The sequence below is a fragment of the Galeopterus variegatus genome, unplaced genomic scaffold (genome assembly GCF_000696425.1).
Source record: "Galeopterus variegatus unplaced genomic scaffold, G_variegatus-3.0.2 Scaffold5077, whole genome shotgun sequence".
Classification (NCBI taxonomy): Eukaryota; Metazoa; Chordata; class Mammalia; order Dermoptera; family Cynocephalidae; genus Galeopterus; species Galeopterus variegatus.
Genome location: NW_007731188.1, coordinates 152,794 through 167,425, shown reverse-complemented (window position 1 = coordinate 167,425; position 14,632 = coordinate 152,794). Strand labels below are relative to the sequence as shown.

Below are 14,632 nucleotides of genomic sequence, written 5' to 3'. Positions count from 1 at the left end.
ATTAAAGAGAAGTTCAAATTTGTCATAGTTCACCAAAAAATTAATTCCAATTTGCTTAGTTTAAAAAAAAAAAGGCTAATTTAGGCCACGCAGCATTTATAGCAGTACAGAACACTGTCCTAAATTCAAATTATAAAAAAAAAAAAAAAGCAAAACTCCAGCAGTGCTGGGAATGACTAGATTTCAGTTGAGCAGAGCAAGTGCCAGCTATCTTCAATGGTTGTGTCCTTCCCCCCACCCTCAAGGTGCCAATCCTTTCTTTTATCAGTAAGTCCTTCCTTTTGCCCACCTTTGGTATCTTTCCCATTTCCTATCATCTAGCCCACCAAGTACACAAAGAATAACTGCTTATTTTACTTCTTTAAAACACACAATTTTATCAGACTACAATTAGGTGAGGTTTTGCAGATACAAAAAGTGTACGTATAGTTTAAGCAATCGTTTTACTGACAAAAACAGACAAAGAGGCAGTTCTAGGCTTGAAGTAGCTGGTTCGGATATATCAAGGCACCAGGACATCTGGGAAACCCAAATGGAGTTTCCACTTCCCACCCCCTGCCCACCCCCTGCCTCTAATCCCCAGTTACCACAGCAGTGTACTATTAAAAATAGTACTACCCACCTCCTATTCCCTCTCCAGATACACCAGTCTCTCCTACCCACATCTTGTGAGGTTGTATCCACTCTCTCTTAACTCCTGCCCCTGGACCACCTCGCTCCCACATTTCAACCTAATGGCACCCACCAATCCACCCTCATTCAAATGTATGACTCTTTTCCTTGATTGTTCAGAGGCGCTGAAGGAAAATATAAACAAGATCCACTTACCAATCCACTTATCTGTTTTGGACCAGGAAAGATCATCCTTGGTGCTGTCATAGTAGCCAATCTTCTTATAGCTGCCACCTGGACAAATGACAACAGGAGCAACCACGGGTGGCTGAAGAGATGATCCCAGGCATTTTCAGCTGCCCACCTCCCTAAAGCTGCCTTCCATGGTTGCATCTGATTTTACACCTTCATCTGAGCCCCTAAAGGATGCCTGGAAAAAACTAGGGGTCACTTGAATCAGTGACTTGTCTTAAAAGCAATATAAGGTGGTTCCCAAGGCAACTCAAATAAATAAGAATATCTTGAATGTTTAAACCTCTTCCGTGAGGAAGGCTCCACATGTCTGCCACCTATTTCACTGCCTCACACCTCTCTTGGTGAGATGTCTCTCACTTTGATTCTGGCTTCTAAAGCTTTTCAAACATATTTCTTCATATCCTCCCTCTCATGATGGACAGAATCACAGGATCTATTTTCCCAGTGGCTTTCATTTTAATTTTAGAAATTCCTTTTCCGTTGGTTGGGTTCTGGTTCCTTGGATACATTACATCTGCCTCTTAAAGAGCCACTAAGTGAAATTCAATCACTCCAAAGATTTTTGTTCTAGAACTGTCCCAGTTACCATAACTTTTCCTTCAAAAGCCAATTCACATGCCTTTCACCATGGCTGAAGTCCATTCCCTCTTGTCCTGAATACAAAAATGAGCTAATAGGAAGTGGGAGGTGGGGAGAAGGGAAGAAAGAAACTTTTCACAGGAGGCCAAGAAATGGGTCTCTTGGCCATGACATAAGAGGCTGAGAAGAGGGTGGAGTTAAAAAATAATTCATAGAAATGTTGCAAATACGCAAGTGTGCTAAATTATAAGATTTAAGAAAACATAATCCAGAAAAGCTAAACTATACATACTACAGATAAATTAGGAATGATAGTTTACATTGCAAGGAAATTCAATGAATTCCCTTTAAAAAATAGAAGATTTCTTAGATTCAGCTTTCCTTGAGTCTCTGAGTATGCACTGACAAGTCATTAACCCCTCAACCCAAGCCAATGAAGGAAAATTTCTGAAATTAAAATGGAAGCCAATGGGAAAGAGAAGGGCTATTTTTAAATTGCATGCTCCTTTTCAAGAACACAACCACTGCAAATCAGACAGACCCACCCATATTTAAGCTTTTTATTATTTAAAGGCTTGATGAACACAGTTAAAAGAGAAAGGCAGGAGGAGAGAAGCATCAAGGCAATCTTTGATGTCTCCAGTGTTCTCTTCCCGGGTGCCCTCCTGCCCCTGTGCTCACCCTGTAGCTGCTCGATGAGCGTCCATGCCATCCGAGAGCCGCTGGCATCAAACACTACATGGCCCTGGGGAGAGAAACATGGAGAGGAAGACAAAGGGGACAAAAGCAGGAACAAAAAGAGAACATCAGGAACTCATCCTTCTGTTTTTGATGTATTTGAGCTTCTGAATGAATGCTATTTATGGTATTTGCCTGTATATAGGACATACCCCAGATGCCCATACCCTAGATTTTAGCAACATTATTCTTTTGAGAAGAAGCTTCATCCATGAGATTTGAATGGGAAAAATCCCCAGACAGAGCACCTGGAGACATGACTTCTGCCTGTGTGGCCTGAGCCAGTCACCAAATCCCTCTGGTCACTAATTTTCTCACTTTAAAAGGAATAAGGAGATGATCTTTCAGACTGTTTCCTCTTTTAAAATCCTACAGTTCTTATCTGATTCATAAATACCTAGACTGATTTGAAAAGAAATGAAAAAAGAGGTTAAAATTATTCTTTTGAGAAGAAGCTTCACCCATGAGATTTGAATGGGAAAAATCCCCAGACAGAGCACCTGGAGACATGACTTCTGCCTGTGTGGCCTGAGCCAGTCACCAAATCCCTCTGGTCACTAATTTTCTCACTTTAAAAGGAATAAGGAGATGATCTTTCAGACTGTTTCCTCTTTTAAAATCCTACAGTTCTTATCTGATTCATAAATACCTAGACTGATTTGAAAAGAAATGAAAAAAGAGGTTAAAAAAAATGGACTACGCCATGTTGTTCCTTCCAGTCTTTTGTGGGCTCTTCTGGTCTGGGGATCCCTGCTGCCCTGGTCTGAGGCCGATTATTGCAGAGAAATGACTGAGAAAGATGAAGAAGGCATGATTCTAGGAGAGGGACCTCTGAGGGGGTATCTCAATGGGAGGACAGGGTAGTGTGAAAGAATTTGCCATAACTCACGGAGACACCCTCAAAGGATGAGGAGTTCATTGCCCGGTAGATTTGGTCAGTGATGGTCTGGTTGTTGTAGTTGAAGTCCTCCAGGCGCACACCGGAACGGCCACCCCCTCCAGATGTCTTGTTTAGGGCTAATGCCAAGGCCCAGATGGCATCGTAGGCCAGTGGTGCCTCCTGAAAGCCTCCTGTCTCCTCGGGGTGTCTTTTTAGTCGTTTGGTAAGTTTCTCCACAAATTCCTGGGATGTCTGAGGAGGGGAAAAACATGAGAAAAGGACTGGAATGTGTGTGGATGCAGGGGGAAGGTGGACCCAATTCTGGCTCAAACACTTCAACCGTGGATGGATGGTTTGTATTCATGTTGCCAGATTGAGCATATGTACATTCAAAATCTTTAACTATACCCATGTGTCTGTCTTAGATCGGAAGCTACTAGACTAGAGCAGAGATTAGCTGGGTCCAGCGGTCTTAGCGCATACAGCTGCTAGCTCAGAACTACAAACAGAAGTCTGAATAAACACCCTGGAGAATGAATGGCAAATGGCAGAAAGTAGAGGCAGAGCAACGAGACACATATATTCCAATGAAGAGACGCAACGCTGATGTTTTCTCATCCTTCAGATTTTCCCAATAGAGTTGGCCTGGAATCTAATGGCTCCACCAAATCTAGAAGATCCTAGAAAAGGTGATTCCACAGGCTTTCCCACTCTGCCTGTCAACCAGGAAGATTTTCCTTTAGTGCTAACTTCTTGCCATCTTTTTTTTCCCTATAATTTATTTTATTTTAAAATGATAAATTATTTTATTTTGTTTTTCTTCTTTCAATTTTAAAAAAAAAAATTTATTTATATATATATTTATGGGGTACAGAATTGACTATCAGTATTTGCGTACAGTATGTGATGATCAAATCAATATTATTAGCATGTTCATCATTACAAATCATAATTTCTTTTTGTGTCTCTTACCCAATTACTTCCTATCAGCCTCCTCCTCCTCCTCTCCCACCTCTAATAATTATAGGTCTGTTCTCTCCTGAAAGTTCAACGTTTTATTATGGTCTTTCTTTTTTGTTTGTTGTTTAGCTCCCACTTATGAGTAAGGACATGTGGTATTTCTCTTTGTGTGCCTGGATTACTTCACTTAACATAATTTTCTCCAAGCTCACTATGTGTCAGGTACTTTTCTAAAGTACATATATCAACTTATTTAATCCTCAGACAATCCAGTGATGCAGTTAATATTATTTTCCCCATTTACAGATTTAAAAACTGAGGCACAGAAAAGTTATGTAACTTGCTTAAAGTTATACTACCAGCGAGTGACTGAGCTGGGATTCAAACCCAGGCAGTCTGGCCCTAAAGTCCATACCCTTACCAACTACCCTATACTGCATCTGTACACTGAAATGCCTCTCTCCAAGAGCACCTGCTCACAGACAGCAGCCAGGCTGAGACTTTCTGAGTAATCCTTTGGCTTACAGGTCTATCCAACCATCAGTTCAAAGTAAATACTGCAGCAGAAAATCACCCAGATAGGATGGGATTAATCTGTTCAGCATGATGCCATCCCCTGATCACACTCTCTGCTTGCTCCAGGTCACTCACTACCACTAACACGGCTGGCCATTGGGGGCACCACTTGCTCCCCTCCTCCCCCCACCCCACCCCACCATGACTGAAGTTATGAAAAAACAATCTTTCCCCCTTTAGTCAACAAAGATATGGCTATAAATTTTCAAAGAGAAATTTTACTATGCAGCTTAAGGAAAACTGAACAACAGTAAAAATTTCACAATCCATAGAAATTAGTGAATTAACCAAGCACAAATTTATGATTCTAATTTTTTTAACAGCTCTGTCTGGCTATCTCTATATGTGAGAATTGATGCTTGGCAGTGACCTAAATGTGTTTCCAGAGGTAGTTTTTAAGTCTGTATCGTACCCAGATCTGATGGGCTCTCTACCCCAATCAGGATTTACTCACAGTCTTATCTCTAGGTATGCCACCTCCACAATCCCGTTTAGCCCATAGCTATATTTCTTCAAAACCATTCTAACTCATTCTCCATTTCTATGTATGGCCCCTAAAGATTCTTTCTCTAAACCAGGATTTATCAATCTTTGCACTATTGACATTTTGGGCAGGATAGCTCTTTATTGTTAAGGGCTGTCCTGTGTATCACAGAACATTTAGAAGCACGTTTAGTCTCTACCCATGAGGATACCAGGAGCATCTGTCCCTCCCCCTAATCCCCACCCTCAGTTGTGACAACCAAAATTGTCTCCAGACATTGCAATCTCTGGTTGAAAACCACTGCCCTAACTAATAGTTCGCAAAGTGTCATCCCCAGACCAGTAGCATCAATATCCCCAGAAACTTGCTAGAAATGTAAATTCTCAGCCTACCCCAGGTCTACTGAATCAGAACTTCCAGGGAAGGTCCCAGTAATCTGTGTGCTAACTAACTTTCCATGTGGTTCTGATGGAAGCTAAAGTTTGAGAACTTCTAGTCAACACTTAAGTCCATCCTTGTGGAGTTAAGGCAACTCTGTTTCTTTTCTAAGTTTCCATGGCTCTGGACCCCTAGTCCAGTCCTTCCTTCTGATCCACTCTTTTGATGCTGTGTGATTCATCTATAATCTCTTCCCTAGTCAGTTGTTAAGGCTGCTTCTGTCCTCTATTAGAAAATCTTGGCTTCTCCACCTGGCATTTTAAGCCGGTGGCACTAGGAGCCCTATGGCCTAAACGGCAAGCATCATCTTTCTCTAGAGAACAAGAACCAGAAAGAGCACCATCAACTCAACCTGCGCCAAAGCCCAGGTGTCCCTCTACATCCCTAACCAATCCCCTGCTTGTGACCAGGCTACTCCACCTTTCTATTATGGGACAAAAGCCATGATTGGCATGTCCTGGGCACCAACAAGCCTTTCCAGCTTTGGTAACCAGCTCCACCACTTCCCCAGCTGCTTGAGGATGACTCACCTCTCAGGTACTCCACAGGTAAGTGACCTTCCAGAATTTTTTCATTATATTTTTCAACTAAGATACCTTAAACATAGAGTCATCTTAGAATGTCCCAGGACAGAGTCTATGGTCAGAGTCCACATGGCAACTGACCCTTCATCACAATCCACTGCCAGAACCAATTTCCTGAATCTTATATCTCCCTTGCTCAGAAACTGCCATCAGCTAAACAGTGTTAGCAGATGAAAGTACAAACTTTTTAGTCAGGATTCATGGTTTTCCATGGAAAGTAAGGAGGCACACGGTTTAGAGTTAGATTTAACTAGGATTCAATTCCAGCTGGACCACTCAGTAGCTGCATGACCTGGGACAAGTCACTAAACCTCTCTGAGCCTCAATTTCCTGGTTGTAAAATGTAAATGATAAATCTGCATCAGAGTACTGCTGTGAGGATCACTGAAATCATGTATCTAAGCTCCTGGTTTACCACATAAAAGCAACTGTCACTAAAACTTTTTTCAATAAGCTATTTGGGGGCTTTACAACCATTAACTCATGCCTAGCATGCTCTCCAAAGCAGGCATTCCAGACCTGGGGGCTGCACTTGGTATAATAAGCAGACACATAGGTTATTCTAAAAAGCTCACCCAAGATATCTGTACTGTAGGATGTAGCACTGAGCAGGAAAGGAACCTCTTCTCCCCACACCCACACTCCCTTGTGCCGCTCACCTTCAGGGCTGTCCCAGTCCTCCCCAATCAGAGAATGTGCCTTCTAGCTCCAAGTCTGTCACTAACCAGCTATGTGAAGCTAAATGATGTCAAAAGTCTCTTTTACATCTAAAATTCTAAAAAAAGAATCCTTAAAAAAGGCATCAGGATCCAAGCTAATTGCATATCAATCATGAGTGAATATTAAGCAAGTCTGAAGAACTAAGGTAAGTCTCCAGGTGTGCTTGCACATACAAGCATCCACGTGACCATTAACGTCTCTCCCTCATTTGACTTCTCACCAACTGCTCCTTGTTTCCATGGTAACAGCCCTTCCACTCATCAAGGGCCTACTGAACATACCACTCTATCATTTCTCTCTTTGTCCTGCCCAAAGATACAAGCATCCACGTGACCATTAACGTCTCTCCCTCATTTGACTTCTCACCAACTGCTCCTCGTTTCCATGGTAACAGCCCTTCCACTCATCAAGGGCCTACTGAACATACCACTCTATCATTTCTCTCTTTGTCCTGCCCAAAGAAGTCACAGCAGAGGTAGAAGCCACAGGAAACATGATGCAAACAAGTTCAGGGTGGACACAGGCCCCTTCCCCTCCTGTATGTCCAAATGCCACACCCTCTCCCCTCCCCCACAAGGCTCCCTCGGTCCCCTCGTCCTCCCGTGTGCAAGCCTCTATGTCCCCACACTCTCACCATGTTGGAGATGCTGCGGGTGTTGGCAGGATTCAGCATGACAATCTCAGTGGTGATGTGGCCCTCCACCGCCTCAGTCATCTCGTCCACTGTGCAGTTGATGGACGGGTCATAGGTCTTGAACCAGTTGTCGGCATACCACCCAATAAGGAACCAGACATACTTCTTCCCAAAGAGACGCTCCTTATACACCTGAATGCAGAGAAGGAGGGCTGGGACTTGTTTGGGTTTTTTATCTCATCTTACTTGACACTATTCAGCCTCTTGGGAATCAGAGAAAAGCAGCAGAATTTAAAAGAGAAATGTACAAGTCTCAGGACGGGTAGGAAAGGCTCAAACAACTCCTTCTTCTAAGTTCCTCTCAGTCCATCTATTTCTGAGTGGCCTTTTCCAGCCAGTCAGGAAGGATGGGATTCATGGGCTCCTCAGGAAATGAAAAGTGATAGGAAAATGAGATCTGGAGAAAGTATCGTGCACACACACACACACACACACACACACGCACACACACGCACACAGACAAGGGATGGAGTCAGAGCCACCAGATAGGAACGCCATATTAACAATCACCTCAGATCACTTGCTATCAACTTGAGCAGAGCTGCAGAGAGGAGACCCCAGGAGAAAACCAAGGCAGAGAACCCACCCAGTCCCCACCCCCTTCAGATTCCAACTCCACCTCACAAAAAACTTTCCGGGCTTCAGTCTCATAGAAAAGTCCCACGATGATTCGGGCATCCTGGCGCTACAGAATGGAAAAAGAAACAGAGCTCCTGAAGGCCACCTGGAAACACCTGAGGGGCTAAGCCGGGGGGCTTTTGTGGCTTTGATTTCCCATCCCAAAGTGCTTAGTGCAGGGTGATGTTCAATGAGTAGTGGATAAATGTCAACTGGAAGATGGAGCTAAACTTCCCCAGGAGATGCTACTGACTCACAGGATCAAGCCTGCGCCCACCTGACTCTCCTCTCCAACCAACCACTGTTCCCTCCACCCCCAGCCTGCCCGGTCCCTCTGCAGGCTGAGCCCACCACTCCCAACCATCCTACCTTAAGGTTTTTGACGGGTACAGCTGGATCTGAAAAGAAACTCTGACGGAAAGTAATCTCGATTCCAGCCTCCTTCACTCGTTCCTCTAGGTCATCCAGAGTCTTGGGTGGGAATGAGAAACAAATAGGAAAAATGTGCAGCACACGATGGAGTAAGGATCAGAGGTGCTAACTGGGGATTGCATCCTCAGAGAAAAGGAGCAGCTGTTCTGAACCATCCCTCAACATCTCCCGTCCCCAAGCTGGGGAGAGTTTAAAGCAAAGCATCTGGGCCGGCCCGGTGGCGTGCGCCGCTTGGGAGCACGGCAGCGCTCCCACCGAGGGTTCGGATCCCATGTGGAGACCGGTTCCCACTCACTGGCTGAGCGCGGTGCGGGCGCAACACCGAGGGTTGCGATCCCATTACTGGTCAGTAAAAAAGACAAAAAGGAAAAAAAAAAAAGCGAAGCATCTGAAATCTTAGGATATGGCTTCCAAGTGGGAAGCTGCAGGGTGAGCCCCTCCTGAGGGTCTGTGTCTGGGAAAGCCACCCCATTCACCCCTCTCCTACCAATGACTGCAGAAATGGGGGAAAGGAAAACAGAGAAAATAGGAAAAGACAAGGCAAAGTCTAGTATGATAGGATGATGTCAACCTCACGAGGCAAGTTGTCAGACAGACAAAAGGATAAGAGAAGAACGGCCTGAATCACTGAGAGAAAGTGGGGGGGGGGAGGATTTAAGGGCCACATAATATAAGAGTGGATAGAGGACCCAACGGGTAGAACAAAAGGGAGGAAGCAGACCACCTTCTTCAATGGACAGCCACATATTTCCTCTCTGCCTCCATAAATCTCCTTCTCCCCCTCCAGTCTCTCCTTGTCCATCAGCATCTCTCTCAGCATCAACTACCAGACCCATTACTTGTCTGTCTGCCTCTCTTTCCCCTCTGCCTGCCTGTCCCCTCTCTCTGCTCTCCCTCTTTCTCTCCCTTCCCCCACCTTTCTCTTTCACTTTCTCTCCTTTCCCTCTCTGCCCCCATATCCAGGAGCTCCAATCCCCTCTGTTCCCATTCACACCCACCCACCACCCCCCTGAAGCACCTCTGGAATCTGCTACCTTTCTGGGTTCCTATTTCATATCCCCACTCTTTTCTTGCCTCAACTTTGGATTGAACCTTCTTTAACAGAACTGAGTCATTTTGGTCTATCTGTCTGGGGAACAAAATATCAAAAGGGAAAAAAAATCATAAAATCAAAAAGATGGAGAGGATTCCAAAAACTTAACTCATTCATTCCCCTGGCTACAGAAAGAACATGCACTTAACCCATTTGGAATGTGTTTTCTTTTGACAAAGAATCAAAATCCCGCCCCCCACCGCACCACCCCTGCCCAGAATAAATCCTGGGTCACATCTCTCTCTACAGGAGCTTAAACAGTTGCACCCTTTGCCCTATACCCAGTCTCTCCTCACCGAAGTGAAGACCTCAGTGGTCTGCTGGATGGTGGCAATCTTCTTCCAGCCCCACTTTTCAAAGAGTTTCACACGGGTAGGGTTGTGGAGTGTGGCTGATGGATGTGTTCGGAAGAACGTTGGAAAACGCTGCCGGTTTGACAGGGCTGGAGAGCTGGAGCCGTAGGAAAGCTAAGAGGAAAGGGGTTAGGTAAGTGGATCCACTAAGCGTGGCCAAGAGTTCCATTAACCCTCTCCCTACCTCGGGGTTTCTCTCCCCCACTCTCTCCAAACCTTCCCACCTATGCCCTAGGAAAAGTGATTCTCAAAGACTCACACACCCCCTCACAATCAAGATGTTCTTTCACTGATCTCACTTCAGCTCCTTCTGAAGAACGAGGTCAGCTGCAGCACTGTCAGGCCCCTGTTGCTAGGAGGCCACTAGCTCGGGTCTGCAGAGGACTCTCAATCTTGGAAGTGGGTCCTCCACTGTCCTCTTAAATACAAACCCGCAATCTCCCCCTCCCCGCCCCCGCTTTAGTACAGCCCAAAGGGGACTGACCCCCTTCTGGCTCCCAGCCCTGCTTACCACAATGAGGTTCCACATCCTCGCAGCCTCAGCCACAAGCGTGGAGACGGAGCTGCAGCCAGGCATAAGGATGATCTTGATAGGGTCGTTGTAGAGCAGCTCATACAGGTACTTGGTAGCTTGGCCTGGGTCACACTGAATGGGGGGTGGGGAATGAGGGCAGACTCTCTTAAGCACCCCCTCCCTGCAACTCTTACTCTTTTATCTTTTTTGGACAAACACATCCTTTCTCAATTACTCATGTTCATCATTGTTACCATTTTCTTCTTCCTGTCAAATTCCTTGTCTCCTCTTTCATTAAACTCCCTTCTCTGTCTTCCATCTGGTGCCTCATCCATATTCTCTTCTGCACAGCCCTTCTTTGATGTTAATGCGTATACCACCTGCCCTCTTCTCAGCTCATCCTCAAACACCCCAAAGCCCGGCTTTCCCTCTGTCTCCTCTGCCCCTTACCCCACATTTCTATGCTCCAAACATCTACGGGTAGAACAGAATCTGCAGGAATACAAATAAACTCTCCCCATGTCCCCAGACAGCTCACTCAAAGCCATATTATGAAAATTCCACCCTTACCTCTGCAAACTCCCTCTCCCCACCTTCCATTTTTCCCTCCCTCTTCTCTTTTCTGGGCTAGTGATAAGTAAACAAGAGAGAAGAGGAATAAGACCACTAGGGGGTCCCACTCAGCGATCCATCCCCTCCTGCTGGGTGCTGACATTTGATAAATTCATTAGAAAAAAAAGGCACTAGGGGTGGAAGTGGGGAAAAATCTAAGATGAGGAAAGAACCCAGGAGAATAAATAAGAAGCAAGAAATTCGATAATTTTAAAGGTGCCTGAAAGAGAGACTCAGAGCTGGGGAAAGTAAACAATGCAGACAGGAAAGGAAGGGTGGGAGGAGGGGAAACAAGGAGGAGAGGAAGAGCCAGCCCTGGGTGTCCCACTGCCTGTTCCCCTCCTGCTGATATATGACATTTCAGAAGCTGCTGGAGCCCCAAAGGAAGTGGAAAAGAAATGGCAGCCAGTGGGGAGCCAAGGCAGAGGAGATACAGACAGGAGGCACAGGGGACTAGAGAGGGGGGTGATATGGTCAGGGGCAGGTAGAAAGGAAATAAAGAAGGCCCCCTGGAGCCTGCTCACTTCCCACTGAGCCTGACATTTGGGACACTGTGGGAAGTTGGAGAAGGGGAAACCAGGGGAAGCTGACGGAATCTGAAGAATCAACACTCACCCAGCACCCTCTGCTGCCCAACCCCCAACCACACCCCCACCCCCCAGCCCCTGCAAAGGACAGTGCTCAACAATGTTTTGAACGTTTTCTCTTCAAGTCTTCCACTTGGGTATCTTTGTATATCTTTACCACTCTCAGGTCCCACCTTCCTGCACTCTCCTAGCATCTATGATTCCAGATCCTGCCCCCAGCTGACCCTCCACTTCTTGTCTGAAGAAAAAGTTAAAAGGAACAATGAGGACACGCAAGAACATATAAGGTACATACAAAACAGGGCAACACACGCTGACCAATGCCTCCTCTTTTGTTTCCTCATTTCTTCTCTACTTTTCCCCCTTCCACACCTTATTCATCACTGAAGATTTTCTCCACCATGTGGCTCTCACCCCCTCCCCTATAGACTTCCTCTGTTCTCCCTCTTCTTTGCTTTCTCAAAGCTCTGCATTTGCAGACAGGAAACAAACACATTCCAGTTCCTCTGCCTTCCCACCCCACCCCCTTGGTGCCTCTGCTATCTTGTCTTCCAGCTCCCTTTCCTCAGGGCCCCCATCTGCTCCCCAACACCTCCAGGGAATCACCTGTCATGATGGATGAGTTTGAGCTCACAGCCAGACCTCTCCTATCTCCCTGTGATCCCCTGTCATAAAGCCTGCCCCCATCCCTCCCTATTTCTCTCCCCACATTCCCACCCCCCACAGCTAATGATCTCTCTCACTGTCTCAAGCTTGACCCCTCCACCGGATCTGACCCTCTATTTCTCCTCCTGCCACCCCTACCCTAAAACCTAATTCTTTTCCTGTACCCTGCAGCTCTTCCCATAGGCATACTGGGGTTAGCTACAGCTCAGGCAGCCACGAGGGCAGAATTTCTACTGCCAAAAATGCAGACCAAGGAATTAGAATCTGTATTTTTAACAAACTCCTCTGGCAATTCTTATGTACACTGAAGTTTGAGAACCACTGAGAAGGTAACAGTCAGAAGGGATTTGAAGTTCTCTCCAAGCTCCTAACAATCCTTGTGATTACTTCTCCCCAAGCACCCTACCTTCAATCCCACTTCTGTCCCCTTCCCCCTGACATACCTATTTCTAGGTGTATATTGATGTTCTAAAGAATGAATATAAATCCCCTGTCCACCCCAGGTGTAAGATCACCAAATTGTCACCTCCTGTACTCTATTACACCCTAACCCAATCCCTTAAGTCTCTGGGGCCGTATGTCAAAGATAAATTGAGGAGGTCTCAAATCTCCTTCCTTCCCTGTGTCACATTCTTCCCCACACCAGCAATTATTCATGTAAGGGAAAGGGGCACGAAAGGAATCTTATTATAAACCATCCCCTAATACCCCTGGACCCAAACTGTCTTACCTTTCCCCTCTCCCACCTTTCACCTTCCTAACTCTACATCCCATTTCCCTTCTCACATCCCAGAGGCCAATGCTATAAGGGAAGGTAAAGTCTGGACCCAAGTTCCACAGGACGCCTCAGGATCTCTCACTATCCACACCTTCGCTCTTTGCCACCTACCCCTCTGCCATTCTTTCCTGTTCTCTTTCTTCTCCCTGTATCCTGACTCCTCTCCATCCCCACGCCATTGTGGGGGAGCTTCTTTGTGGACCCCTAACCCAATTAATTTTTAATGCCCCTGCCCTCATCTTGATCATTAGTCTTCCCCAACCACTGTATGCCATATATTCTCACAGTCCAGGAATCTCCAACAGGGCTGGGGACAGAGGAATGAGAAGGAGTCGCGTAGGGCTCTCAGCTACCTTGCTGTTTGTTGTGATAAATAAACTAGAGCTCTCAAGTCAACATTTTCCTCCTTCTGTCCCTACTCCTTGCAGCCCCAACCTACGCCAAGATTTACCTTGTTGCCATGGTAAATGTAAACCCCTATCCAGCTCCCCACCTCTGACATTCTCTCTACCTTCCAACCCATTCCAGGGTTAGTTTACTCCCCAGGGGGATCAGGATCGGTTAAACCTTAAACCCACCCCCCAGCACTTGCATGAGTCTCCCGCAGCGGGGCAGAAAGGTCTGTCTTGCAACGTGATTAACCATCTTGAACCCCTAGACCCTCATCTTGAACCTTCAGCCCCTGCGACTCGCCCCAAGCTCCTGCAGCCCATCTCCTGCTAGTCACATGGGAGGGGTCTGCCTTGCACTCCCAGAGGCGACTCAGATTGAGGCACGCAGCTGGCTGGCCCCCTGCCCCCCAAGCCCCTACCTCCCACCCACTCCCAAGTCCGGGGCTACCTTGCTGTCGTGGTGGATGAGCTTGAGCTCATAGTCCGGCAGGATGTCCCTGCGGCTATTCACGTCCTCCAGCGCCATCTCCACCGCCGGCTGGCAGGCCTGGCCCCCTGGCCAGCCCCCGCTCATGGGAAACAGCGCCCCGATGTACACTGCGCGCCGTTCTGAGGAGGGGTGCGGGGGGACCCGCGGGTGAGGCCGCGGGAGATGGGGGGAGTGGGAGGCCCACACTGGAGCCACCCCTGCCGCCATCACCACCAGAAGCGGCAGCGGCCACCCCATCCGGGGAGAGGGAGCCCCCGGCCCCATGGCGTGGGGGGGGCGGGGGTAGCTGCTTGGGGAGAGGGAGGAGCTCAGGGGGGACACTTTTCCTGGGAAGGGCTGCTGAAGGGGTGTCGGGGAGGCGCCTCCATCCCTGGTTTTGTGGGAAGGAGGAGGATAGAGTCCCGGGGAAGCAGGGAAGGTTGGCTTCCTACAGCCCCCGCGGCTCCGGCTCCTGCCACCGCCACCGCGGACTCTGCTCGCGGACTGACTGACCGACGGAGGGGAGGAGGAGGAGAAGCTGGGCTGGGAGGGGGCTCTGACGTCACGGGCGGCGCGCGGCGGCGGGAGGGGGTGGGGG

General features: G+C 47.2%; 1 protein-coding gene across 2 annotated transcripts in view; it reads right to left on the bottom strand.

The window, feature by feature from the left end:
* Window positions 1–9: 9 nt before the first annotated feature.
* Window positions 10–14,632, bottom strand: part of GABBR1 (gamma-aminobutyric acid (GABA) B receptor, 1) — a 19,790-nt gene continuing 5,167 nt past the window's right edge. For both annotated transcript variants that reach the window (XM_008588868.1, XM_008588869.1), the window contains 9 exons: window positions 14,014–14,174; window positions 10,528–10,662; window positions 9,960–10,130; window positions 8,508–8,609; window positions 8,140–8,205; window positions 7,461–7,652; window positions 3,074–3,316; window positions 2,128–2,191; window positions 10–906 (listed from right to left, as the gene is read on the bottom strand). In XM_008588868.1, coding sequence (XP_008587090.1) covers window positions 656–906; window positions 2,128–2,191; window positions 3,074–3,316; window positions 7,461–7,652; window positions 8,140–8,205; window positions 8,508–8,609; window positions 9,960–10,130; window positions 10,528–10,662; window positions 14,014–14,174 — 1,385 coding nt within the window. In that variant the 3' untranslated portion in view covers window positions 10–655. The remainder of the gene's footprint in view (window positions 907–2,127; window positions 2,192–3,073; window positions 3,317–7,460; window positions 7,653–8,139; window positions 8,206–8,507; window positions 8,610–9,959; window positions 10,131–10,527; window positions 10,663–14,013; window positions 14,175–14,632) is intronic.